The sequence below is a fragment of the Eubalaena glacialis genome, chromosome 9 (assembly GCF_028564815.1).
Source record: "Eubalaena glacialis isolate mEubGla1 chromosome 9, mEubGla1.1.hap2.+ XY, whole genome shotgun sequence".
Classification (NCBI taxonomy): domain Eukaryota; kingdom Metazoa; phylum Chordata; class Mammalia; order Artiodactyla; family Balaenidae; genus Eubalaena; species Eubalaena glacialis.
In genome coordinates this window covers 34,272,533-34,298,806 of record NC_083724.1, presented here as the reverse complement: position 1 = coordinate 34,298,806, position 26,274 = coordinate 34,272,533, and the positions used below count along the sequence as shown (strand labels likewise).

General features: G+C 48.6%; 1 protein-coding gene across 1 annotated transcript in view; it reads right to left on the bottom strand.

Annotated features, from left to right (window-relative positions):
• The window catches only part of GABBR2 (gamma-aminobutyric acid type B receptor subunit 2), a 360,010-nt gene extending 343,509 nt beyond the window's left edge, over positions 1 to 16,501 (bottom strand). Inside the window, exon 1 of the mRNA XM_061201103.1 lies at positions 16,181 to 16,501. Coding sequence (XP_061057086.1) covers positions 16,181 to 16,501 — 321 coding nt within the window. The remainder of the gene's footprint in view (positions 1 to 16,180) is intronic.
• Between the last annotated feature and the right edge of the window lie 9,773 nt (positions 16,502 to 26,274).

The window sequence follows — 26,274 nt, the reverse complement described above, 5'->3', positions numbered from 1 at the left end:
AGTCAGTCACCTATGTGCCTGCCTCACCTGAATGGCTCCGCATTATCCCCTCAAAGTCCCACCTCTCTCTTTGCTAGTGCAGTTCCCTCCTCCCACAGGGTTCTTCCCACATCTCCACCTCTGTCTCTCAAGCCCAGCTGAAAAGTCACCTGCTCTGAGAAGCCCTCCCAGGTTGCAGTCAGTACGAATGCATCACCCCTCCCTTCATGCTCCTATAGCCCTTACTTGTGCCTCCCTAAGAGTCTATTCACATCAGCCTCTTACCTTTTATTTTGCTTGACAAGACTTTTATGGCACTTACTATGTATTGCGTACTGGTTGAAGTCTTCAGCAAATTTTAATTGATTTAGTTTTTATAACTATCCTATGAAATAGGTACTATTATTATCACCCCATTGTATAGATGAGAACACTGGGGCACGGGAGATGAAGTGGCTTGCCAAAAATTAACATAGCTGGTAAGTGATGGCAAGGCAGTCCTGCTCAAGAGTCAGGCACTCAACCAGGGTCACGTGCTCACATATGAGTTACCCACACTGTCATGTCATATCCGAGTCACGTTCAGATGCCCACAGCCTGGCATGAGGGAGGTGCATCATTCTCGTTCCTGAATGGAGCCCAATGTCCACCTCTCCCATTGTGGCCAGCTGACACTGGCCTGCATGTGGATACTGGTCCAACCTTGTAGCCGCTCTGAGCGTCTATCTACCTGCTGCAGATGCCCACCTCTGGCAGTCCTTCCTGAGGTGCTTAGGAGGATAAAGTCGGAAGCACTTTATCATCCATGAAGCCAGCTGCATCTGTATACACACCTCTCTTGAAGGACCTTCGGGAACGGCCATGATGGATGGCTTCCCGGCTTCTGGCTGGATCCCCATGAACCCAGAGCAGAGCACAGAACCACATAACCCATGTGCCTAGGCCAGAGTGTGCCCGGCAGCTGTGGGTAGTGCAAAGGGCACTGGGCTTAGAGTCTGGCAGACTTAGACTTAGTAAGTCTCCGCTTACTATCTCACCCAGGGCTCATCATTCTGAGCCTCAGTTTTCCCATCTATAAATGGGGCTAATGGAAGAATTCCTCTCTTACCAGGTTATTACTGGGTGATGCATTTGGAATAAATAATAAACTCTAGCACTACACACAATCTGTAATTCTTGTTGTTTAGTTGTTGAAATAATATCTACTAAATAAAGTTATTTTCAGAACTAAATGAGAAACCAACTGCACTTCGCACTGTACCAGACTGGGGTACAAATAAGGTCATATTTATTTGAATGTTCAAAGACGAGAGGGATAGGGCAGCTCAGGCATTCTCCTGGGAGCACCCAGCACAGTGCGCCCCGGCCCTCCAGGTGGTCTATGCTGACAGGTTGGCGAGTCTACCTCACCAGCACCCCTCGAGGTGCCCCTGAGATCAAACTCTGAGCCAGGCCCAGCTGCCGGCCTTGGTTCCCTTCAGCTGCCGTGTTGGCCACAGAGGCTTGGGGTCTGCACTAAAACCAGGGCAGGGCCTTGCCCCCTGAGGGGGTCAACCCTGGGCCAAGGGAGTGTCAGAACCAAGATGGAAACTGAGGGTTACAGTTCTCAACACTGAGCACCTTCAGTTTATATTATATACACAGTCACCATCCCCAGAGCCTCCCCAGGGTGTCACAGAGGAGAAGGGACATTCCAGCATCAGTTCCCATCTTCAAACCAGTCTGCCCTCGACACCCCATGCCCTGGGCCTCCACTCCAAGCAAAGCTCCCCTCGGAGCTCTTTTTGCCCTTTCCTGGAGCAGACCCTGCTCAAAGCTATGTCACCCCTCAGACATGTCCTAACAATTTCAAACCCCAGAGGGAGGGATCAGGGTCTCATTCCTCTCCCTCCCAGGGGCCACTGTTCTTTAGACAGTGGGACCACTGACCCCAGCAACCTTGAAGCTTCCTAACAGCAAGGGAGGGGCTTCTAGAATCATCTGAATACAAAGCCAGACCAGAGCAGGACCTTCCAGTTACACCCACCTCCCTGGCTCCCCAAACTAGAAGCACCTGGCTTATTATACGTGTGCAGTGAAAGAGCCATCCGGGTGACTCAAACTAAAACCCAGCAGAAGTCCTCATCCTCGGAAGCCAGAACTCACAGCAATTCTCAGAGACCAGTTCTGCAACTTTCTGCCCCCGCCTCACGCCAGAACAGAAGTGTGTCATATCCCCAATGGGTACTGTGCTCTGTGGCGTCTGCTAAACACCCACTGGGCACCAGATCCATATGCTTTTATCTTATTTAGTCCTCAAAACAATGCTGGTCATCTGCTATCAAACCTCCATGTTATACATCAGGGAAGGGAGGCCCCAAGCGAAGCGACCTCCCCAAGGTCACCCAGCAGGGCCGAGAGCCGGACCTGGGCCTCTCAGGCTCAGAAGTCCAAGCTCTTTCTACTGCGCCTTGCCTTCTCCAATGTGCGTGTGAGTGCACCCAGCGCAGTGCCTGGCGCATAGTAGGGGCTCAGTAAGGACCTGTCATTTTGTCCACCGTGGAGCCACCAGGCTGGAATTAGGGCCACAGCCTGCCAAGGATCTAGAGCGGCCAAAACAAAGCCAATCAGATGGTCTCAAGACCAGCATCCACAGGAGCCCAGCAGGTGCTCTTCTGAGGATGTCATAGCTGGGGGGACTACTGGGGTCCCCAAATCTCTCAAACCAAACTTGTCATCTCCACACTGCCTGGCCCAGAACTCTGAGGTCTCAACGAAATACTTGTACATCTTTTGGCAAGAACCAAAGCTCTTTCTGGAGAAAATAAATACTATTAGCTCAGCACATGGGCATCCCAGCCTCCCACTCCTGGCCCAGTCTGGGCATTTCATATTTCAATCGGACGTGCCAGTCTTTGCCCCAGCCCCCAAACCTAGCAACCCCCATGATTTGCTGGCTTGGATCCCAAATCGCTGCTTGCAGCAGACGGCCCTAACTCCCACACCACCAAACTCCTGCCCTGGATCTTGTTCAATAGTTTGCTTGCGGATGGTCTTGGATCTGACACCTGCCAAAGACGAATGGCTGGACTCTGAAGACATCTGACAGATGAGAGAAAGACATGTTAATCACTTCTTGTTCTAGATGCTTCTGTAAGACAGCCTGCTGGGTCAGAAGACCTCAGCTCCCTGGCTAACTGCTTCCACAGTGTTGTTATCCAATACTGTGCCCACCTTCTTTAATAGAAAGTTGAATGAATCACCTGTGTGAACAGCATCTTTGTGTCTTTGATAAAGATGTTATTGGAAATATCCAAAGGCCCTGAGAGGACAACCCAGAATTAATTACTCTTTCTGTTTAGTTTCAGACACATCTGATATCTGCAACTCTTTACGACTTTTTAAAGCTGTTTCACATTAATCTATTTCTCTTTCTCTTTCTCTCTCCCTCCCTCCCTCCTCAACGATCTCCACAGTAACTCCATGGACAAGCAGGGCAGGCATTATTATTATTCCCATTTTATAGACAATAAAACTAAGGTGTACAGAAGTTAAACAACTACTTCAAGGTCATCCCCTAATGAGCACCAGAGACAGTTCACCCATGGCAAGAGCACAGAGCCCTTTCCACTGAACCACCTGGCCCTTAAGCTAAAAGATTTGTCTCTGGAGCCTAAAGAGAAACATGTTCTCCTGACACGGTAACACCAGAACGTTTCTCTCTTGCCTTCAAATCCGGTATGCAAGTGGAGCCATCCGCTCCTCACAGATGTCTGATCGTGTCTTCTCCCTCTGCTCCATTTAGAGGCTCAGTTGTGATTTTATCCAAAACGGTTATGTTGTTCATTGTGTTTAGCGACGCTCATGCAAAAAGCATTTGCTAAGCACTTACAATGTGCCAGGGGCCATGCTAGGTGCTCGGACACAGAAGCACTCATCTACTCACAGATATCGCCAAGGGCCTGCAGACTGTGTCCTGGGCTCGGGGACATGGCAGGTGCAAAACAGATGATGTGCCTGTCCCCATGGGCTGGCCCAGCTCACAGCCAGGCTTGGCGGTGGACAATAGCCAGCAGTGACAACACACAACTATAAGGACTCCACTGCGGTCAACAGCCCAGCCCCAGGCCCAGAGGAGATTCACCACTGAGCTCTCAGTGCACCTCAGATCCTTCTGGAAATGGACAGGGATTTAGAAACAACCACTTCACTTAGAATCCCATTCAGTGAAGCTCAGACACAGATCTCATACTTCTTGGCTGGCCTCAAACACACAATCCTCCACTGAAATAAGAACCAGTTTTTATGTGACTACACAGCATTTTATGTTTTCATATGCATTATAATAAAATAACAACGATAAAATTTAGTGGGTGCCTACTCAACATGGCCCCCTGTACTTAATGCTTTACATGCATGTTCTATGTCAGCCTTGAAAATAAGTCTCTGAGAAAGGATCATCCCCATTTCACAGATGAGGACACTGAGGCTCAAGGAGTGAACAGCAACAGCACACACACACAGGTTTCTGATTCCATATGTGATGGTCTTTCCACAGTGCCCAGGTGTCTTCCCCACACTGCCCGGGCATCAGAAAACACATAGAAGCCATTATAAACAATCCTTCAGCACTCATCCATTCATTCTGCAAATATTTATTGAGCACCTACCATGTGCTAGAAACTGTGCAAGGCACTATTGTAAGCCAAAACAGACTAAGTTCACAGTGCCCTGGCAGAACAGGGGAAGACCAATGTTGATCAAATAATCCAGCAATTTAAAACTGCAACTGTGATAAGCACTACAAAGGTTCATGGTTCTTAGAGAAATTGTAATAGGGGATTTTTCCCAATCAGGGAGGATAGAGAAAGCACACTTGAGCTGGTATCTAAAAGATGAAGAAAGATGGCAAAAGCATTCCAGATGGTGGAAACAGCTTGTGCAAAGGTCCTGTGCACACTCTCTGAGCAAAATCACCAGAGAAACTTCAAAGGACCACATGTCTAGGCCCAGAGGGAAAGGGGAGAGTGCTCAGCAATGAAGCTGGGAGTGAACAGGGCAGACTACAGGGCCTTCAAGGGCACAGGGAGAAGTCTTGTTCCCATTCCCAGAACAATGATGAGTCAGGGTATCAAACAGGGAGGCCACCTGACCAGCATGCTGGGTCAGTGGTCCTAAAGGTCCTCTGCATCTGGGTGATAGCCCCTGCACCTGCCCCAGGCTGCACCATCACGCTCCTTATGCTGCATAGTAATGATCCCCGGTGGCCTCCCTCTGAAAGCACTGCTGTTTCAGACTCACCTCCACATGCCCTATAACCAGCCCTGGGGCTGGCACCAAGTAGGTGCTTAGCAAGTATGAGCTACATGTATAAAGGAAGCACTACTGCTGCTCTCGACATGATCTAACAGGAAACACACACACAGAGACAAACACTGACACCCCGAGTAAACACTACAGGAGGTGACAAGTTCTGCCGGAGCAAGGGGAGCAGAGAGCGGATCCGTGAGCTAGGTGTGTAGACAGACACACTTAAAGTGAGTAGAGAGTTCAGCGCTGGCTGTGTGTCTGAGTGGGCGGACAGGGAAATGGGTGAGGATGAGGCTGAATTAGAGGGAGAGGCAAGCAGCTGGGTGAAAGTCATCAAAAAAAGAGAAGCGGCAGCTACTGACATAACGTGCCACTTGCTTTCATGGGAGGAAGATAACTCCCATATGAAGATGCTGTTTCACTTTAGTATTTAAGCAGCAGAGATCAAAGTCAGACCATCCGATTGAAATCCTAGCGCACCACTTGGTCGGTTGTGATGTTAAACAAGTCACTTAACCTCTCTAAGCCTCATATGTAAAATGCAGACAATAATAGCACCTACCGCATCAAATTGGCGTGAGAATTAAATAAGTACTTGACATAGGACTGACCCGTGCTAAGCACAGGATAAAGGTGAGTTACTGTTGTTGTTGTAGTCTCTTTTCTTTCACCTACACACTTGCAAATAATGTTTTCTTTACCTTTTCCTTTTTTAAATGACAAGATTAGAAGCTCTCCAAAGGCTTCCCAACATTTCTAGAATTCAGAGTCCAGCAAGGAGGTCAGAAGGGTCAGTCTGGCCCTGAGAGGACACTCTGTGGAGGGACAGGCTAGCCAATTCTTCTTCTATCAAAGGCAAGGCGCTCTGAGCCCGGCTGGGTGGGAGCATTTGCATGGGCTCTGATCATACACCCTGGAGTGGGCTTCCAGGTCCCTGACTGCCAGTTAAATCCCTGAAACAATTCTGGGCATTCTCAGAAAAGCTTCAGTGAATGGGTAGTTCCAGAACCAAAGCGATTTGGACAACATAGTGATTATTATAAGGATGGCTGTTGCTTTCAAAATCAGTTCCCTCTGAACAAAGTCAAGTGGATCATGAGCAGCGTGTGAAAATGTCATTTTCTCTCTGCCACCTCCTGACCCGACGCCACGAGAGCAGCAATAATGCAGCACTCCACAGTCCTCCTTTGGCTAGATTTTATCTGAACGGTGACTGCGGATGTCCTTGCCAAATGGCAGGAGAAGGGGGGTGGGGGTGGGTCTGCTTCAGCCAGCAGCTGTGGGACACGGGCACTGATGAAGACAGATGAATCCATTTACTCAGTACTTTGGATCTACCACTAATTTTCTACATGACAATGACACTTCATCCTTCCAGCAATGTAGACTGTTCAAAAAAGACTGAAAAAGAAAGTTGGCAAAAAAAGAACACCCCAATCAGCCCCAAAAGGTGTCACAATGTTCATGCCCTTTACTCAAGCAAGAATTCCCAGACCTTCAAACATCAGCTCATAACCAATTTACTCTTACTTTGCACGTGATTCTAATAAACTTGGTTATCTGATTTGGGCTCCAGACCAAAACCAGGTCAGAGAAATAGTCACTCCAGACTGAGGTTACCCAGTTCCTGAATCAGTCCTGACCATGGAAGGATAAAGAGCAGTAGCTTCCAGCCCAGGAGCAGGGCGCCTGGAATATGTCTTGTTGTTCAGGGGATCCCAGGACACCTCTTTATTCACTATACTCAGACCTGCCACTAGATCACCTGGCTCACCAATGCTGATGACTCGGCTTCATTCCTACAGTGTCTACTAGGACGAGAGCCCAGTCCAGTCTCTGTGGCTCTCACAGGCCCTGGAGGTGAGAGTGGGGTATCAGAACCCGATTCCTACACCTACTAACTGTCAGTTAGAATATTGCTCCAATAAACTAATCTCCTAAAACCATAATGCTTGTCAGATGCTGGAAAGTATTTCTTTCCCAGGTTTTGATGTTGGAGGATCTTGGAGGATGCTGTGTATGTTTGTCAGGGGAGAAGAGACTGACATTAGCTTTGCACAAAATCTTCTGTTGGAACATCCAACAAGTACCCTTTTTCCTCTGCACTCCACAACTGCTGGGCCCCCCAAAGCACCAAAGTACGAATAAAGAGAAAGCAGAAAGCTCACCCCACATGGCTCGGCATACAAAGCACTTTCTCAATTTGTTACAACTACACCCATTAAGCTCTTAGAATCAGAGAGCTGAGTTTCAGGCTTTTAGATCTATTTGTTTGTTCAATAAATATTTATTGAGCTCCTGCTCTGTGCCTGGCCCTGAGATACTGCCTGGAGGGGCAGAGGTGTGCACAAGGGACCGAGGCACACCCCATGCCTGCCCTTGCAGTGCTTACAACAGAGCAGAGATCCTCAATCGGTGCTGCAATTCATAGAGGAGCAAAGACTTAGCAACTAACCTAGCACCAGCACCTAGACTGCCGAGGTCTTAGCAACTAACCTAGCACCAGAACCCAGACCGCTGACCCCATCTGAAGCTCACACTTCCATGGTTTCAGCCTGGCACACCTGCTGGTTCCTAGAAAGGTACAGAGAGGAAGACATCTCACCAGCCACTATGCACATCATTATATAAGCAGAGAGAATAAGAATAAAATAAAGGAGGAGATGAATGCATTTGCTCACTGGGCAACTTATGCCATTTAATTTTCTCACCTTCCTAGAACCAAAATAAATAACCAAAAAAGCCAGCAGTAAGAAGCCACTTACATTTCATTCCCAAACAACATGGGGAATGACCAAACAGGTGCCTCCAGAAGGGGTATGCCTTCCCCAGCATCCTCCCCTGACCCCTACCTACCATGGTTAGGTGACCAGCGGTTAGGCCGTGAGATTCTCAAGGGCAGGGTCCATGTCACAGCCATCTCTGTATCCCAGAGCCTAGAAAAGGGCCTGGCAGAAAATTTTCTCCATCAGCACATGTAGAATTAGGACACTGAGGCAGAAATAGGTGGAGCTGTGGCAGCCATCTAGGTGGGCCACTCACGTCTCCTTTAAAAAGAGAACCTACAGGACAAGTGCCATCAGCTAAGCCTTCAGATGTAGCTTCAACATCTGTCATAGTGTTTAATTAAGCCAAGGACACATTCTTCCCAGGGAGCCTGCAGCCAGTGACTAAGTTGCACAGGGATTCTAGAGCCTGGCTCTTTTGGTCTCTAATATGTAACTCCTCTAATGGGCAATCTTTGCTCTGGAGCACCCCCAATGGGCTGGCCAAGACTTTGAGACTCTTCCTCCCAACTCTCCTTCCTTCCCCTCTCCTTTCACAGGTGTCAGAACAGCATTGTGGTCTGAGGGTTTCCCTACCTCCTCTTTTATCTTTCACTGGTATTACCCCCAAGAACTCTGGCACTTGTAAATCCATCTTGGCATGTACTTCTTGAAGGACCCCAAAGGACAAGTGTCCAAGACATCCACATGTTCCTTTACACATCCCAGCCTCCTTTCAAGTTAAGTTGGTCAATGACTATTTCTGGTCAATGAAATATGAATAGAAATAATACATGTCACTTCCAAGTAAAGATGGTCAAAATCTAGTGTGCCTTCCCTGTGGATTCCTTCCTACTCCCCATCTTCTTGAAGCCAAAAGATGGGAGAGTGACAACACAAGAGCAGCCTGGAGCCCTGTGTTCTCACTTGGAGGAGCGCCTCCCAGGAGGCTCTGACCCTCACTGGATTTGGATGAACAATATATAAATCTGACTATGTCAAGCAACAGAGATTTCAGGATTTGTTTGCTAATGCAGCATAGCCTAGTCCACCCTGACTAACAAAAGCTATATATCCTCTCTATATATTTGTTTAGCACCTCTATTTTCACCCCTGTCTTACACTTCCAGCTTGTTCACTTCCCTGTTGAAATCTCACGTCTCTTCATGAAGAAGTTGATGATCCCACAAGAGGGGAGGCCAAACACATGAACAAGAGCTCTTTAAAGATAAAGGTAGCGAGCTAACACTCTTGGCCCAATACCTAGTTCTAAACAGGCTCTAGTGTGTTATTCCACCCACCTTCTATTGGGTGCCTGGCTAGGTCTGAGGAATTGGTCGGGGGCAGGCACGGCATGGCCAAGGGTATTTCCCTCATACCAGGGAAGTTCAGGGGTTGTTGCTGGTGGGAACATGCGGAAGGCAGCTCAGCTTGATCCTGATATATGGGGTCCCCTAAGTCCTATGGTGATGGGGAGGTGGAGCAAAGACCCTGGGGAAGTGATCCAGAGAAACCATTCATCCTATGGGAAGTTAATTCAGAAGGCAGATTCTAATTTATTCACTTATAGTTCAGTTCAGCAAACATTCACTGATGCCCACTGCATGTAAAACCACTGGGGAATCAGACCAGCCCTGCCCTCACAGAGCTACAGTCCAGTGGGGGAGAAACAGACAAAGATGGTTCTGACACACAGCAAAATGTAAGATGTGCTGGGAGATACACATGATTAAAGATCTCATGCTCGCATCCTCTCTCTCCGACACCGCTCTCAGTAACGCGGCATTAGAAAGCAAGATTACAGATAACACGGCTTTACATTTACATCATGTTTTGAGGTTCCACATCCATCATGTTTATCCCTATTACAGATCTGTGAGGTCAACATAATCATCCCCACACGGTACAGGAATAACGAGAAGAGTGACAAAACAGCAGTGACTATTTACTGAGCATTCACGGTGTACCAAGCACTGAATTACTTTACCCAGATGGTCTCATTTGTTCCCCACACCCTATCAGGCAGTTAGTATATTAGCCCCATTTTACAGATGAAGAAACAGAGGCAAAGTGGCTTGCCTAAGGTCACCAGGCAGGTACGTGGTACCCAATGGGGATACAAACCCAGGCCCCCTGACGTGCTAAGAAGCTCATCTAACAGGTGCTTGGAGCTAGGGGAGCTGAAGGGTCTGGTTTTGTGCCCAGCCTCATCCCCACAGGGACTCTCTCTCCTCGTTCCCCTGCAGTGCAACTGACTTCAGTTACAATCTTGCCTGCCAGATACCCCCGCTCTCATTGCTCCCCCTCTGCTGCCCCTCCCGCCCAGTCAGGCCTCAGAGTGCCTCCACCCCTCACACTGCCTCTCCATCTCTGCTCAGGCCCCAGTATCTCCCCCTTCAACTGCTACGATAGCTTCCTGGCTTTTCTATCTCCACCCTCTCCTGTCTACCATTCAGCCTCTACATTCCTACCGGCCTTAATCTTGTCACATCCATGTTTGAAAACCTCCCACAGCTCCTCACCACTCCAGAATAAAGTCCAAACTTCTTGACACGGCATTCAAGGCCTTTCATACCCACCACCAGGCTGCCTTTCCCTCTACAAACCCTGCACTCAGGTGAAAACATAACAAGTCAGTGCTCCCCAGACACACTTCACACTTTGTGGCCTTTATCCTTTGATCCTGGGGATCCTTCCTAGGATCCAACCTCCATCTCCCTGAGCCCACACCTCTCTGTGTCAACATTATATTCACCCTTCCAGACTCATCTTGACTTCTTCTCCTCCAGGAGACCTAGATGTGAGCTTCCCTTTCTCTAATGTCCCTGGCATCTATTGCTTCTTTCTTGAATTTAGCATTCCCCAAGTGGATATCTGTGATCAGACCCACCTGGCATCCACCCCCCTTTAACAGCCTCTGATGTACTTCGAGGAATCACCTCTTCCCCACTCTGTATTTATGTGGTTGGGTGGGGCTGGCCTCACCTCCCTCTTCCTCCATGAAAGGCTGGCAGATATCCCAGGCCCGTCAGTATCATGTTATTGGTTCAGGGATAGACACATGACCCAGCTCAAGCCAATGAGAGCTGAGCTTGGAATTTTTGCTGAAAACGTCAGGAAAGAAACACTCTTCTTACTGGAGTTTCTAAACTGGGAGTGTGTAAACTTGCAGCTGCTAGGGGCCATCTGTACAGCCAAATGGGGAGAGCCTGACTGAGGGTGAAGCCAAACACAGAGGAAATCAGAGCCAAGAGACAGAAAGAGACTGGATTCAGCCATACCTGAATACAGCCCACTCCAGAATTTTTCAGCCACATGAACCAGTTAAAATTAGGTTTCTGTCACCTGCAACAAGGTTCCTAAGCAATACAACTACTAAGGGTGAGGTACCATGCAAGGCAATGGGGTATAACCACAAAGATGTGAGCCTGATTCTAAAAGAGCTCATTTTCTATCTCTTTATTTCTAAGAACGGCTATATTGAGATACAATTCACGTACCATAACATTCATTCTTTTAAAGTCTACAGTCCTATGGTTTTTAGTATAGTCACAGAAATGTGCAACCATCAAGACAGATTACTTTCTACCTTGCATTGAAAATGGCAAGCATGTGCTTGCTCTGTTCTCCCCTGTGCACCAGCTCCTCTCCTGAGCCCAGTACTGGGTTTACTCCTTTCTGCAGTACCAGCAACTGCAGTAGGTACCCAATGGCTACTAAGCTGTACTCAGACCTCCTGAAAAGCTCGGCCTCCATCCAACAGTTGTTTAGGTCCTCTCTAAAGCACAATGAATGAGAGAACAGATATTTGGCAAAACCACTCAAGAAAAGGATGTGCTCACCAATCACTAGGTTTTCTCTGGGTTTTCCAAGCTGGATCCCTGCAACAGGGTAGACCTTCTGAGAGGTGCACACCTGGAATGTGCTCCTTTGGCTCCCTGAACTTTTCCCAAGTTTATTACAGAATAATTTAAAATAGTAACAAGGGGGAAACATATAAATCCAACAGTAGGGGAATGATTTAATACTTATGGGGCACCCATAGGATAGAATAGTAAATAGCCACTAAAATTCATCTTTGCAAAGATTTAAGGACATGGGGAAATAACCATGCTATAACATTAACTGAATGAAACAAAATATAAAAGGCTGCAAAGAGATTTCAAGTACACAAAATAGTAAACACCAGCAACTGGAAGGGAATAAAACTAATTATTAGATGCAATTACCTTTGTGTAGGTGGATTATAGACAATTTTTTTCAATGCTTCTCTACAATTTTTTTTTGTTTTGTTTTGTTTTGTTTTTGTTTTTGTTTTTTAATTTATTTATTTATTTTTGGCTGTGTTGGGTCCTCGTTTCCGTGTGAGGGCCTTCTCCAGTTGTGGCAAGCGGGGGCCACTCTTCATCGCGGTGCGTGGGCCTCTCACCGTCGCGGCCTCTCCCGTTGCGGAGCACAGGCTCCAGACGCGCAGGCTCAGTAGTTGTGGCTCATGGGCTTAGTTGCTCTGCGGCATGTGGGATCCTCCCAGACCAGGGTTCGAACCCGTGTCCCCTGCATTGGCAGGCAGATTCCCAACCACTGCGCCACCAGGGAAGCCTACAATTTTTTATTTTTCCAAAATGAATATTACTTTAATCAAATCAGAAAAGCCGACATTATTTTTTAACTCATCCCTTGGTTATTATTTACTTTTATTAATGTGGCTACCAAAGAATGAGAAACAATCACATGAAGAACATTTCTGAACCTGCAAAACTTTTATGAAAAAAAAAGACACTGTCCCTCAGAGTCTTTTAAACAAACACATAAGTAATGTAATCTACCATGTTTACCTTTTAACCTTGACTGCCAGGAGGCTCAGAGCTAAAATTTAATTTACAAAAATGCAGTAACCATCTTAGCCCAGGTTCTGAGTTCAGTAACTTCCATGCTTCTATGTGGTTTCTGATGCTTCCTTTTATCTGTTTTTTCAGTTGTCTTGCTTGTGTTTTTATATACTCAAATCTTCCTTGGAATACATAAAGAAGTATTTGCTGATGTGATTTGAGGTACACCAGAGAAGAGAGGTCCTGCCTAGCAGATGCTCTGCTGGGATGTTTCATTTTTACAAACACATGGCACTGAGTGGGGCTTTGAATGCTTTATTGCTATTCTAATTACAGGAGAGGGGCAACTGAATAAGTGTGTGCGGGAGGCTCCTTTATTGAGACAGGCTAGTCCCAATGATCAGATCAACCCATGTCTTGCTAAATCTCCATCACTTTGAAGACTGTGTGGACAGAGGTCCACCCTGGCTGCCCACTGTCTCAGGCCATTGACTGACAGCAAATGTTAGCAAAGCCAGCCAAAATGTGTTCACCACATCCATCCTGCATTCAAGTCTACAGACAACAAGTGACACACCCAGCAAGTGACTAGGGGGTAAACACTATCCATAAAGACATCCTATCTGAATAAAACAGGGTCCAGACACTCTAACACAAGCCCCAAACACTCTTTAGATCACTGTGAATTTTGCTGCAATTACCCAGACTGATGCTTTACTTCGGCTTAGAGAGAAAGTACCTGTACTCTAAAGATGGACCACTTGAAAAAATTAAGTATTATATCACCTGGTTGTTCTCCCAACTGTGACACTTCATGGCAAGAGATAACATATTTATTTGATTGTAAGCCAAGATTCTTTTTTTTTCTGGTAACTTCACTGAGCCTTCATGAGATTTCAGAAGTGAGCAAAACAAATAAGCAGGCTTAATATTTTGTTGTGACCATTTTATCATATCTGAAGTCACAATGTCTTACTTGTGAATCCACACCAGAGGAAAATGAAGGAAGGAAGGCAGGAAACATTTATTTAGTGCTTACAGCATGCCAGACAGAGCACTGGCCGCTGCACCTGCCAGCTCAAGGCATTTTCCATTCCAGCCTGTTATCTCCCCCAAGCATCACAATACCATCCTGGGGAGTACATATAATAGTCCCAGTTTTTCAGAAGTGGAAATCTAGGCTTAGAGAGATCAATACCTTGCTCAAGGTCACCCACAGGGAAGATACTAGGTTTCTGACCAGAAGCCAGGTCAAAGCCACCCCAAAGCCCATGCTCTGTGCCCCTTCAAATGGCGAGATATGCTTCCCTGCTTGCGTGAGGCTGAGATTATACCCTCTGCCCTCCTTCCCCTGAGCTGAAGTGCCTTCTGACTGCCTCATCCTCTTGACTTTAGGCCCCCTCTCACTCAGAAAGTCATCAAGACACACTTGAAAAATAAAATATAAAAGCATCAACCCACACCCTGAAATTGAGCATCCTTCCCTTTGCTGCCACTAACAAGCTAATATGAAATCTCTTTCAGGGAAGCTTTCTGAAGGGAATAAATTGATGGTGAAAACATTATGCAGCTGACAATATTTGGTGATGATGCAAGCAGGGCTGCCCTGTCCATAAATGGTTTTGTCTGCAAAGAACCGGCTCTCCATGTCCTTTCCAAAAAAAAAAATATATATATAGATATAGATATAGATAGATAGATAGATAGATATAGATGGAGCAACAGAGAAACAGTATCCAGAAGACATGGTTCGGTATAATTGCATTGCCCTCTCCGTTTATGTGTGCCAGGCTACTACCCCAGAGAACTTGAAATGTTCTGGAGAAGACAGGAATATCATTCAGAAATGATTCCACACCGGTTGGCTCTGCACAGCTCCCCAGCTTACATCCTCCCGGGGCAGAGGAAGCTTCTCTGCTTGCAGCAGCCTGCGTGCACCGCCACCAACTGCCACCCGTTTCTTCACCTTTTTTTACAGCGCAGAGCAGCCTGGTTCATCAGCGAAGGGGAGAGGCGGGGAATAAGATGAAATCCAGATTTCTGTTCTTTCTCCGGGGACCAAAAAAAAGGGGGAGGGGGTGGTCACACAGAGAAGGAAGTGTAGCCTAGGCTGCACGATCAACGCGGCAGCGCGACCCTCCTCTCAGAAAGGGGTTTGCACCAGGGCTCGAGCAGAAGAGCCCAAGGAGCCCCAGGAAGCCGGGTCAATCAAGCCCAGCGCCTCGGCCGGGCTTTGGCGCGGTGGAAGAGGCGCCAACCGAGCGTACTGCACAGGAAATCACTGCCCCCTTCAGGCCGCGTCTCAGATGCTGCGGCCGGAGCGTAGGGGCTCCCTCAGTCCGGAAAAACTCGCAAACCCGACCTCGCGCGGCCCGCGATCGCTCCTCTGAGCCCCCTCGGCGCACCCCAGCCCTCGGGCGGGCGGTGAAGGTGTGCACTGTTGCTGCAGCCGGAATGCAAGCTGAGGGTGTGAGGAGGGAGCTTGGGATGGAAAGCTCTCGGCTCTTCGGCTCCCCTCAGAGAAGGAGGCAGGGAGGGCAAGCCGGGTGCTGCGCTCCAAGTCCGTGCTTCAAGTCTGCGCCCGGGGAAACTGCGCCTGCAGGCGCCCGGCCACTAGCAGCGGCGCGGCTGCACACCCTCGCGCGCCCGGGGCGAGACCTGATCAGGGCACTCTCTAAGCAACCAGCCCGAGGGGGTCTCCTCAGAAAACCGCTCGGGCCATAGGCAGCGCCGGGTACATGCAGGCAGCAGCGCTGCAGAGCCGGCGGCCCCACGCCGGCCTGAATGGTACTGGCTCCGAGCTCGTCCAGCCCTGCTGCGCCCTCCAGCCCCTCGGGTCCCCGAGTCCTCCGGACCTCAAAGCACAGCTCGGCTTTCCTGGGGCCGAGAGCAGGCCCGTGGCCTCTCTAGCCCCGGATGGCCCAGTTTAGAGTCAATGCGCCTGTTCTTCCCACCTAGCACTCCACAGCCCCACAAGCGGGACCTGGGCAGGGGCGACCACTGCAGGCTTTTGAGGAGGTTCAGTTACCACCTTCTCCACTCCTTCTCTGGGCAAAGGAGACCCTAGTCTTCTATCCCACACCCCACAAGCATACACACACATACAATCCCAGAGGAGGAAGATGTTCAGCAAATCTTGGTACCGGCTGTGCCAGCCAAGCCCGGCGGGAGCCAGAGGGTAAGCACTGAGCCCCAGCCCGCGCGGTGCCCTCGTTAGGTTCAATCAGGGCTCTGCCCATGGGCCGAAGCTTGCTTCTGTCCAACACGCCCTCCCCCATCGCCCCCACAGCCCCGACGGCACGGGCGGCCGACACTCACCTCGGTGTCGTAGAGCCGCAGGTCGAGGAAGTAGGGGCGCAGGAGCGACTCGTTGCGGATCTGCTCGATAGCCAGTTCCACGGCGGGGAGCACGCCGCGCCCGATGCTGCCCTTGGCCACCTCCTTGGTGAGCGGCATGAGGCCCATGATGGAGAGCGGCGGGCTGCTGGGCGGCGGCCGGGGGACACCCCGCGCCCAGCCCCAGGCCCCGGGCGCCAGCGGCAGCAGCAGCGGCAGCAGCAGGAGCAGCAGCAGGCGCGCGGGCGGCGGTGGCGGCGGCGGCGGCGGCCCGGGCTGCCCGGAGCTCGGCGGGGAAGCCATGCCGCGCCGCGGGCTGCGGGCGCCGGCTCACTCGGCCCGCATGGCCTGGCCCGGCCCGCCGCCCCGCGCCAAGCTCTCCCCGCGGCGCCCGCGCAATGGCGCCGGCCCCGGCTCCGGCTCCGGCTCCGGCTCCGACTCGGCTCAGAACGGCCGCGGCGGCAGCAGCAGCGGCGGCGCCCGTGACGGATCAATCACGCCGGGAAGGGGTGGGAACGAGCGGAGTGCGGGAGGCGGGGAGCGAGCGAGCGAACGCGGAGAGGGGGCCCGGCGTCTCCGCGCGCGCCTCTCTCCAGCGCGGCCGCCCCGAACCGGGCCGCCTCCGCCCGCCCCCGTGCACGCTCTGAGCCGCTCTCCCGCCGGGAGCCGCTCGGCGGCAGCCCCTGGAGCCCGGCCGGGGGAGGGCGGGCGGTAAGAAACGCGGGAGGCGAAAGCGAGGCTGCTCCGCGGCGGCTCGGGCCGCCTCCGGGGACAGGGACGGGCCGTGCGCGCCGGGGGAGGGGAGGCACTGGCGCTGCAGCGGCCGCGGGGAGGGCCGCCTTCCCAGCACACGCACACACGCGCCCCCGGCCCTCCGCCGCGCGGGCTGCCCGCTACCGCCCGGGACCTGAGGGCCGGGGTACAGCGGCTGAGGGAACGAAGACGGCGTGCTGGCACACGCAGTGGCCGCCGCCGCTTCTCCGAGCGCTTCCTGTAGCACCTGCACGGTGATTTGGGACTGCTTCTTGGAGGTCTGGCTGGGAACGTCTGGTTTGCGAGCGCGCCACGGAGGCGTCCTAGAGGCACCTGCAGCCCACACTCCCCTGCTCTGCGCGGGTGTCTAGGGGGCCCTGACTGAGCCCGAAGGGGCGGCCAAAGATGCCAACGGCGTTCGAACTCCCCTTGGTGCTGAGGTGTCCAGCCCTTTGGGCTTGGCTGAAAGCCCCCTCCTTCCCCACCAGACTGAGCCGCCCTTTGCCAACCCCAAGAGACTATGGTCTTCACCTTGCGTGTGCTACCGCCCCCTCCAGGCGTTTGACCTCCCCACGTCCCCATTCCCGAAGGGGGCTCCGCCCTAGAATTCTCCCACCCACCCATCCCCGCCTCCCCAGGTCGGAGTACAGTCCTCAGGCCAGAGCGGATCCATGCTCGCCTCGACTTGGCCCTCTCTATGACAGGTCGCACCGGCTGCACTGGCGAGCCTTAATTAAGCAAAGCAGTCCTGTAATCTGACCTAAAGCCTCAGGCCCCGTGTACCTCTCCAAGCTTGAAGAATAGGAACCGTGGTCATGAAATACAAAATCCCAAGAGGTGATTAATAAGGGCGACACAATAGGACATCAAATCAGAAAACCTCCTTGAGCCTGAACCAACCATTGTGGGCAATATGGATGACCTTGTTAACAAGGTTGGGAATTTAACCTTCACTGAACACTTGCTACCTGCCTTATTATGGAACCCACACAATAGCCCTAGGAACCAATACTGTGTTCATCATCCTCACTTTACAGACCAATACACAGAGAGGTTCCATAGCTTACTGAAGAACACAGAACTACTGAGAGAGGACTGAAACCCAGAGCCAGCAAGAGCTCTGTACACAGTGCAGTGGAAGTCAGGATGGGGAACAGGTTCCCCTGTAGGAAGGAAACTAACTGCCCTGACTCTGAATTGTTCTGGACCTTGGTTCCCTTGGGCATGTAGTGAAGGAGTTGGACCACATGTTGTCCACAGACTCGCTCTTCTGGAGTGAGGCAGGGGCAGCCCTGAATCATATGCTAGGTTATTATCAGGAAGCATGAAGATGGAGAGGAGAGGCCGAGCCCAACTCCTGGAGAGTAACTTGGACAGTTCTGGGGAAACCAAGCCAAATTCTCCCTGTCCAACTCCTCTTTCTAGGCTTCTGCAGACACCACCTCCCAGGCTCCACTTAACCTTTCCAAGCTGGAGGGTTTGCAAGGGCAGAGCTCACTTGTGCATCTCCACCAAAAAAAAAAAAAAGTGGTCCAGAGGACAATGTAATCCCCAGATGCTCCCTCAGCTGGTATCTTGACATCACAGATATCCCCTAGTCATAGGCTTCCAGCATCTACCATTCCTCAACTCCTCAGCTCAGGTTTCTAAATGAGCATTTTCACTTTTTTCCTTTTTTTTTCCCTTAGTCATTTGTGTTTTCCTTGTAAGCCATGCCAATATGGAGTATCCGCTGACACCTACATCTGGGAATAAGTTGAAAGCTGGAATAACTTTGCTTGACATTTACTAAGTGGTTGAAGGCCCTGCCTGGCAACTACCTTTCAGCCTCTCTGTCTCCACCTATGGGGTGACCTGGCCCCTAGACACCTGGCGTGGGACCAGCCCTGACCCAAGGAGCTCCAATCTCACTCTCCAACAGTCTGGCTCCAGGCCAAGCTGTGATCTCATGCCCCATTTCTGAGGTCTGGGGATCCCTCTGGTTCCCAGATCCTAGTCTGGCCTGTGTTCCAGTTTGGGTAACTGGATCCCCAGCATTCTTCCTTGGATCTGAGTTACTGTCTTGGTTACCAGTCTCCACTCCATGTTCTTCTAAAGCTGGAGTTCAGCCTCTTGCTTTATAATAATCATTCATTCCTTCAATCAATGTTTTGCAGTGTCTACTGTGTGCTGGGCAGTGTCCTAGGAGCAGAGGATACAGAAATAAACAAGCCAAACTAAAATCCCTGCCCTCATAAAATTGACATTCTAGTGGAGATAGAGAGACATAAACAGAAAGAAGAAGAAGAGATTTTAGTATGTCAGTTTATGAAAAGTGCTATGGAGAACAATAAAGCAGGAAAGAGGATTGAGACTGACAGGGTGGGGCTGCAATTTGAAACAGGGAGGTCACGGAAGGACATACTGAGATGACTTTTCACCAAAGACCTAAAGGAGGTAAGTAAGCAAAACATGCAAATAGTGTTCCAGGTGGAGGAACAGCAAGGGCAGAGGCTCTGAGACAGAAATGTGCCTGGCATGTTCAAGGAACTGTCAGGAAGCCAGTGTAGCTGGAGTGGAGTGAGCAAGGGGAAAAGCGGTAGTACCCAAGGTCAAAGGCAGGCGAGATCAGGTAGGACCTGGGCATTGTGAGGACTTTGGCTTGCACATGACGAAGTGGGGAATGACTGGAGGGAACTGAGTGGGTCAGTGATGTGATCTGATCTGCCTGTCAAGTAAAGAGTCGTTGGCAGGAAGCTGAGAGACCAGTGAGGAGGCTATTACAATAAGCCACATATGGTAACAAGAACCAGGCTACAAGCAGATGAGGTGGGGAGAAGTGGCTAGGTTAATAATTGTTCTTCTTATTATTAATGGGAATAAAATGCATTGGCAGATGCCAAGTCCCAGGACTGTGGTAAACAACTTACAAGAAACATAGTAGAGACTTTAGAAAGCGATATGCTCAGGGTCGCACCCCTAGAAAGTGATAAAACATGAACGTCAGTCCAGGTCTGTATGGCTTAAATTCTCATCTTCCTCCCCAAATCCTGCCTCCTTAGCAATCCTCTCTCCCACGCCCTTTTCCTATACACAAGAACCAGTAGCTAGTCTCCAAACCCTAGTTTAGAGGTTGGGGCTGTGTGGAAAGATGATGCCTGTTCCCTTTCTGGGGATCTGGGGGGAGTGTGCATGGTCCACTGGCTGCCTGTCAGCAGGACACCGCATCCCTTTAAGCAGGATCCCGACAATGGGAGGCTAACCAGGCCTCCGCCTGCTGTCTGTCCTCCTTCTATATCAGGCTGGACAACCCTTGCCACTCTGGTGCCAGCTGCTCAGATCTGCATCCCTGCAGCTGCCTCCTCCCAGGAACTGGGTCCAGTTTCCAACACCCTGTTCCCAGTCTGACCTGTCATCCATGCCTGCCTCTATTCTAACTCCCAACAACAGGGAGGTCTTCTTTTAAGTTTTTCTTTAAAAAAAAATATAAGCCATCTTTGCAAACATCTCCCATGTATTTCTTATTCATGTTTACATTGAAATGTTTCTTTCAACCAAGTAGCTCGGCTGTTTTTTTTAAAGTACATTGTTTGTTTTCATTTCCATTTTTTTAATGGATAAGTTATGAATGATGGATCCAAAAAAGATTAGCTGAATGAATCTAAGTTGCTTTTCTTTTTTCTCAAGGCATGTTTTCTAAACTGTAAAATTGGGTTTCAGGCATCAAATGTGGTCTGGTGACACAGTTCGAGTAATAATAAAGCTACCATTTATTAAACACCTACCTACTCTGTGCCAGACACCTTGGTATGCATCATCTTAATCTTCATGACTGCCTGAAAAATAGGTGTTAGGATACCAGTTTTGCAAATTATGTGACTGAGGTCCAGATGGGTTAAATGACATGCCTAATGATACTCAGCAGAGGCAGCAAGGGGGCCCAAACCCAATCTGTCCAACCCCAAACTCCTGCATTTGCCTCTCCTTGAAGATGCCCTTATATAACTGAGGAGGAAATAGTCTTTAAAAAGTAAAGAATGCTGCTGAGGGTCAACACAAGAAAGAGGTAAGATGACTTGGCCAGGATCCCCCACCAAAGTAGAGATGAAGCTGCCTCTCCTTTATCAGGGGAGAGCATCTGGCCTGGAGACAGTCTGACTAAACCTTTCAGGAGTCAGTGCCAAGCCTGAGGTGGGCCAGCAGAGCCTGGAGCCTCTCCTCCCACCCCTGCTCTTTGTACAGTCTGAGAACAGTGGAAGATGGCGGAGTCACCTTGCTCCATGTCGGCTGGACAGGTCCTAAGCGTACATAGGTGGGAAATTTAGCTCATAACTGAGAGGTCTCCAGAAGGATACCACCTCCCATTTAGAGGTTTCAAAAACATTAAGATCCTCTACAAAGGGGATCATAGATGGATAAGAGGCACAGTTTAGGAACAGAGCCTTAGACAGGGAAGCATCCTACCAAGTGTCTGGTCCAACCACTCACCAAACCTTAGGGGTAATGGTGAGTTTGGAGTCAGGCAGTCATGGGTTCAAACTCTGGCTTACCAATTATTAGTGGTACAATTCTGGGAAGTCACTCACTCTCCTGAACTTCAGTTTCCTCATCTCTAAAGTGGGAATAAACGATTCCTCTTTCACAACAACAAGGTTGTTGTAAGGATTAAACAGTAACAACAGCTAATATGTATTGAGCACTCACATATGCCGGGGACCCTTCCAAGAACTTCACATATAATTAACTCGCTTATTAAGTAAGACGATGCATAGTACTAGGCACTTATTAGGCAAACAACTAATAACAATATTAATAGTAATAATACTAATAATAATACCACCGCAGATGGCAAGAGCAGTGCCTCCTAAGGCTCCCACTCCATTATTTGAATGATGGGGTTTTTGTACATTATTTCTTAGGCTCCACCTATAGCCTTTCTATAGCATTCATTGTGGATCACAGTTTGCTGCTGGAGTCCATGATACTCCCCCTCACCCATGGTGGCCCCTGACCAAAGACAGTTCACAGGTACCTCCTCACTCCCATCCAAATCAAGTCTTCCAGGAGAAATATCCCCAGATTCCTCAGTCTTCCCTGGCCACCAATCTAGAGTCTGTCCTTGGCTATCTTCAAAGATGATACCTAGAAGTGACCACAAACCCTCCACGTGAGCCAGGAAGCACACAGAATAGCAGGGCCATCCCTTGGTGCTCAGGACTCTGGACTGCTGTCCCACTGTCCTCGCAGTCCAGAGTTACCTGCACTTCGCTAACAGCCATATCACCCCTTTGGATCATAGGAAGCTTGTGATTCTCCAAGAGCCCTAGGTTTGATTTCTGTGGAGTTGCTGTGCTGTTTCAAATGAACAGCAAGCCAGACTTCTTTGATCCTGTTTATCAGCAGTTTAATTCAGCGACCTATGAACAGGCTTGAAACATTCCATTCACAATTATGTCCTGATATTCCAGCCTGCTGAGGGCATCCTGCATCTTAGCACTGTTCTCTTTCATAGTCACCATCTCTCAGTTAGTGCCATTATTGTTGGACAATCTGATTTTCTTCCTTAACCGGAACCATTGATCAAAATGTTAAAAAGGAGAATGACGAAGATAGAGCTTTGTGACTATCCACACTGGGGGTCTCTGCCCCATCTGGCCCTGCGACCAAACCCACTGAAAATTCTCCCAACTTCCAAATTCTGCAGCCCATGTCTCTCCATCTTGCACTCCAAAATATGAGAACCTTGCTAAAGTTTTTTCTGAAACCCTGATGCATACTATCTCCTTATTTCTCTGACCTGCCAGATTAGTAACTCTACAACTACCGGTGATTATGGCTGGGCTGGTTTTTGGTGAACCCACGTCCACTCCTAGGGATCACCGCCTCTTCTCTGTGTGATCACACATCATTTGTATAATCAGTCCTTCTCAAACTCTGCTGAAGATCAACACCCAAATCCCCCTTTGCTGAGGTCACCCTTTTAGTCTCTCAGAATATCAAAACTCTGCTGCATCCCCCATCGCCTAACCCTTCCTTTCTTTCATCCCCCAAAGATCCTTAGATGCTCTCTCTGATTCCCATCCACAGTTTCATGCCCAGCCCTCACAGGTACTTCATCTGGACCTGGAGACATGGGCTCACTGAAAGCATCTATGTGCCCTCTAAGAGTCTTCTCATCTCTCATTCCCCTCTTAACCATGCTCGTTCTGCTATTTCTGTTTGCTGGTCATTCTCCGCCAAAACGTCTAGTGTGTCTCTGTCACAAGCCTCGAGGTGAGACAGTTCTGCATTCCCTTCATCATTCTCTCTTGCTTGCTCCAGGTACACCCTACAAAGCCTCTAGGGAGGTCTGTGATGTTCTTCCAAAGCCTCAGCTCATTTTGAGATCGAGTGCCTGCGTGTTCCAGCAGGTTCCTCCATTCCGGACCCCAACTTCCATGTTTTTCTCCATGGCCCTAATTTCTGTGTGTGGCGGGGAGGGGGTTAATTGTATTGAACTACAACATATATACAGAAAAATACAGAATCTTAAGTGCACAGCTCAATTAATTTTCATAAAGTGAACACACCCATATAAACAGCAGCAAGAACCAGAACACTACCAGCACCCAGAAGCCCCTGTTAGGGTCCCCTGCCAGTCACTACCCTCCCTCAGGGTAGCCACCATCCCAACAGCTAACATTATAGATTGGTCTTCGCCTTTTCTTCGTCTTGATATAAATGGAATCACCGTCTGTCCTCCTTTGTGTCTGGCTTCTTTCACTCAACGTTGTGTTTGTGAGATCCATCCTCAATGCTGCGTGTGGTTGTAGATCTTTTATTCTCATGGCCGTATGGCTGCCTCAGCCTTTTACAATCTGACTTCCTCTCATGGATCTGTGTGCAGCCCCTCGGTTTTCTCTCCACCCACCCCTAACCTGGCTGGCTGCAATAGTCTAACTTGTATCCCTGCCTCTAATCTTACTCTTCTCCAACCTAACCCTCATCTACCCTGCCAGACTAACCCTTCCAGAGCTTGCTCTAATCAAGTCTCTCCCAGCTCAAAACAATCTATGGTTCTCTGTTCTCTGTGGGTACAAACTCCCAAGACTGGGATTAGGGCTATTTACAATCTGGCTTCAATATTTCCTCCTTCAGTAACCAGCTCTCCCTCCCCACACCTTCTGTGTTCTAACGCTATAATAAATTAGATGGCCCGTAAACATGCCCACCCTTTTCTGCCTCGATACCTTTGCTCATGCTATTCCTTCAACCTAGAATATTCTTCTTACTCTTTCTCCCACTGGCAAAATCCTTCAAGACCCAGAACAAATGTCACCTCCCTGTGATACCTCCTCCAGTCACTCCAGCAGAAATAATTGCTACCTTCTCTCAGCTTCCATAGCAAGGCTTGGCTCATGCTGAGAGATATCACTTATCACTTCTTTAAAAGTTAATTACCACATTTCACCCATTGTAAGACACATTTTTATTCATCTCTGGAATAAAGATGCACCTTGCCACCGATGGCATTTTATAATTGGCAGTATTTTTTTTCTTTCTTGGTGATACACAAAATACTGTTGTCTTGGATTAGATGAAATACAGTATTTCATTTTTTATCTCAGCATATTCTAGAAAGACTCTTTGGTATCACACTACATTGTATAGTTAGTTCTCTACATCTCTGGGTCCCTCTCCGTGTGTGAGACCATAAGCACACACAAAGCACGCATCTATGTTTGTTGAATGAATAGGTGTGCATTATTCACCATTACCTGGATGACTTCTGCACATATTCTTATATTGGGGAGAGGAGGTGGCATGGGGAAGCCCTCTCAATATGGCTTTTCCTGAGGTTCCTCACAAGGAGGAGAGGATTACCCTTTCCTGCGGGGGTGCTGAGGGCCAGGTGATGGTTGGGGAGGGCTGGAGTCAGTCACAGAGGTGTTGCTTCCCTGTGGCTGGCATAGCTTGGGGTTGGAAAAGTCACAAAGGATTCATTTAGTGCTGAATCCTTGATCAGCAAAGCAAGCTTCAATGATAACATCCTTCCTATTGGGTAAATATGATTTGCTTTTCAAGGATCTGATTTATAGCCTGGTTTTCAGGAGCACACTATGACCAGAAGCAGTACATCCTATCCTGCCATCTTGGTCCAAGCCTCTTCTGTGAATAACAACAGTGAGTCTTTCCATTTGCTTTTTCCTAATGAAATCTGTTATTCCCTCTGCCCCACCAACCCGGCTCTATATTATATTAAATAACAAAGGACAGAGAAAAGATGGCATCTAACTTAAGTGATGTTCTAGTTACTCTTTGCCCATTTCTTAATATTCCAGCCACTCAAATTTCATAGGTGATTTTAGTAAAATCCAGCATATTCTATTATTTTTCAAGTGCTTCTAAAGTTTGGAAATACATCATGCATTGTCAAATGCTTTGGGATGATCCACTTAATGTGATTAATGATACTATCTTCTTCTGATATCACACCACCCTGCACAAGTGTGTAAGCCTAAGAGCCCCTGACTTCAGATGGATCCGTGTCCATGTTTAACGGATTGGTTTGGAAGGAAGTTTGCTCCTATGTTCATCAGGGATCCTGAACCAGGTAACAATTTTACAGGATTTTTTCCAGTTTCAGGTCAGTACGATAAAGAATTCACTATGTATGAGATGCTGCTTTCTGTTGGATGGTTTTCCTGGGTATTTCAAGGACGTGGAGACTGCCAGGCCGATGAGCATGATAAAGTTCAACTGCATGGCCATCTGGACTTCCTCTGGGGAGTTTGATTGATATCTTTATTTTGTCAGGATCTTGGAAAGCACTTAATTCTTTTATACAAAGTTCATTCTCTTTTGGCAAATTAGATGCCTCTGGGAATTTTCTAAATTTCATCTTCTCCTTCAAAAGATGGACATATCACTTGTAACGTGAAAACAACAAATAAAAAGTTTCTTACTGTCAGGAGTGGCGACCTTTGGCTAATAGGACCAGGAGTGAGAGGTAATGGAGGGGTGAAAGAGACCTATTTCTCACCTTACATCCTTCTGTACTGTTTGATTTTTTTTTTTTTACCATGAACATGTATTCCTTTTATTAAAAAAAAAAGTTTCTTGTGTCACTTTGCTCTCTGTTTTGTTACTGCTTTTGGTTCTATTTTTCTCCCTGTTATACCTTAATTTTGAGAAATTCAGCCAGAAGATGACTCAGTTCATTTAAAAAATCCAACAACAAAACAACAAAATGATTTTTAAAAAACTACCTTTGGATTCTATTGTTTACTATTGACTTCCCTTTTCAATTTCCTTTTTATTTATGCTCTGATTTTCTTCCCCAATATTAGATTTTATCTTATAAG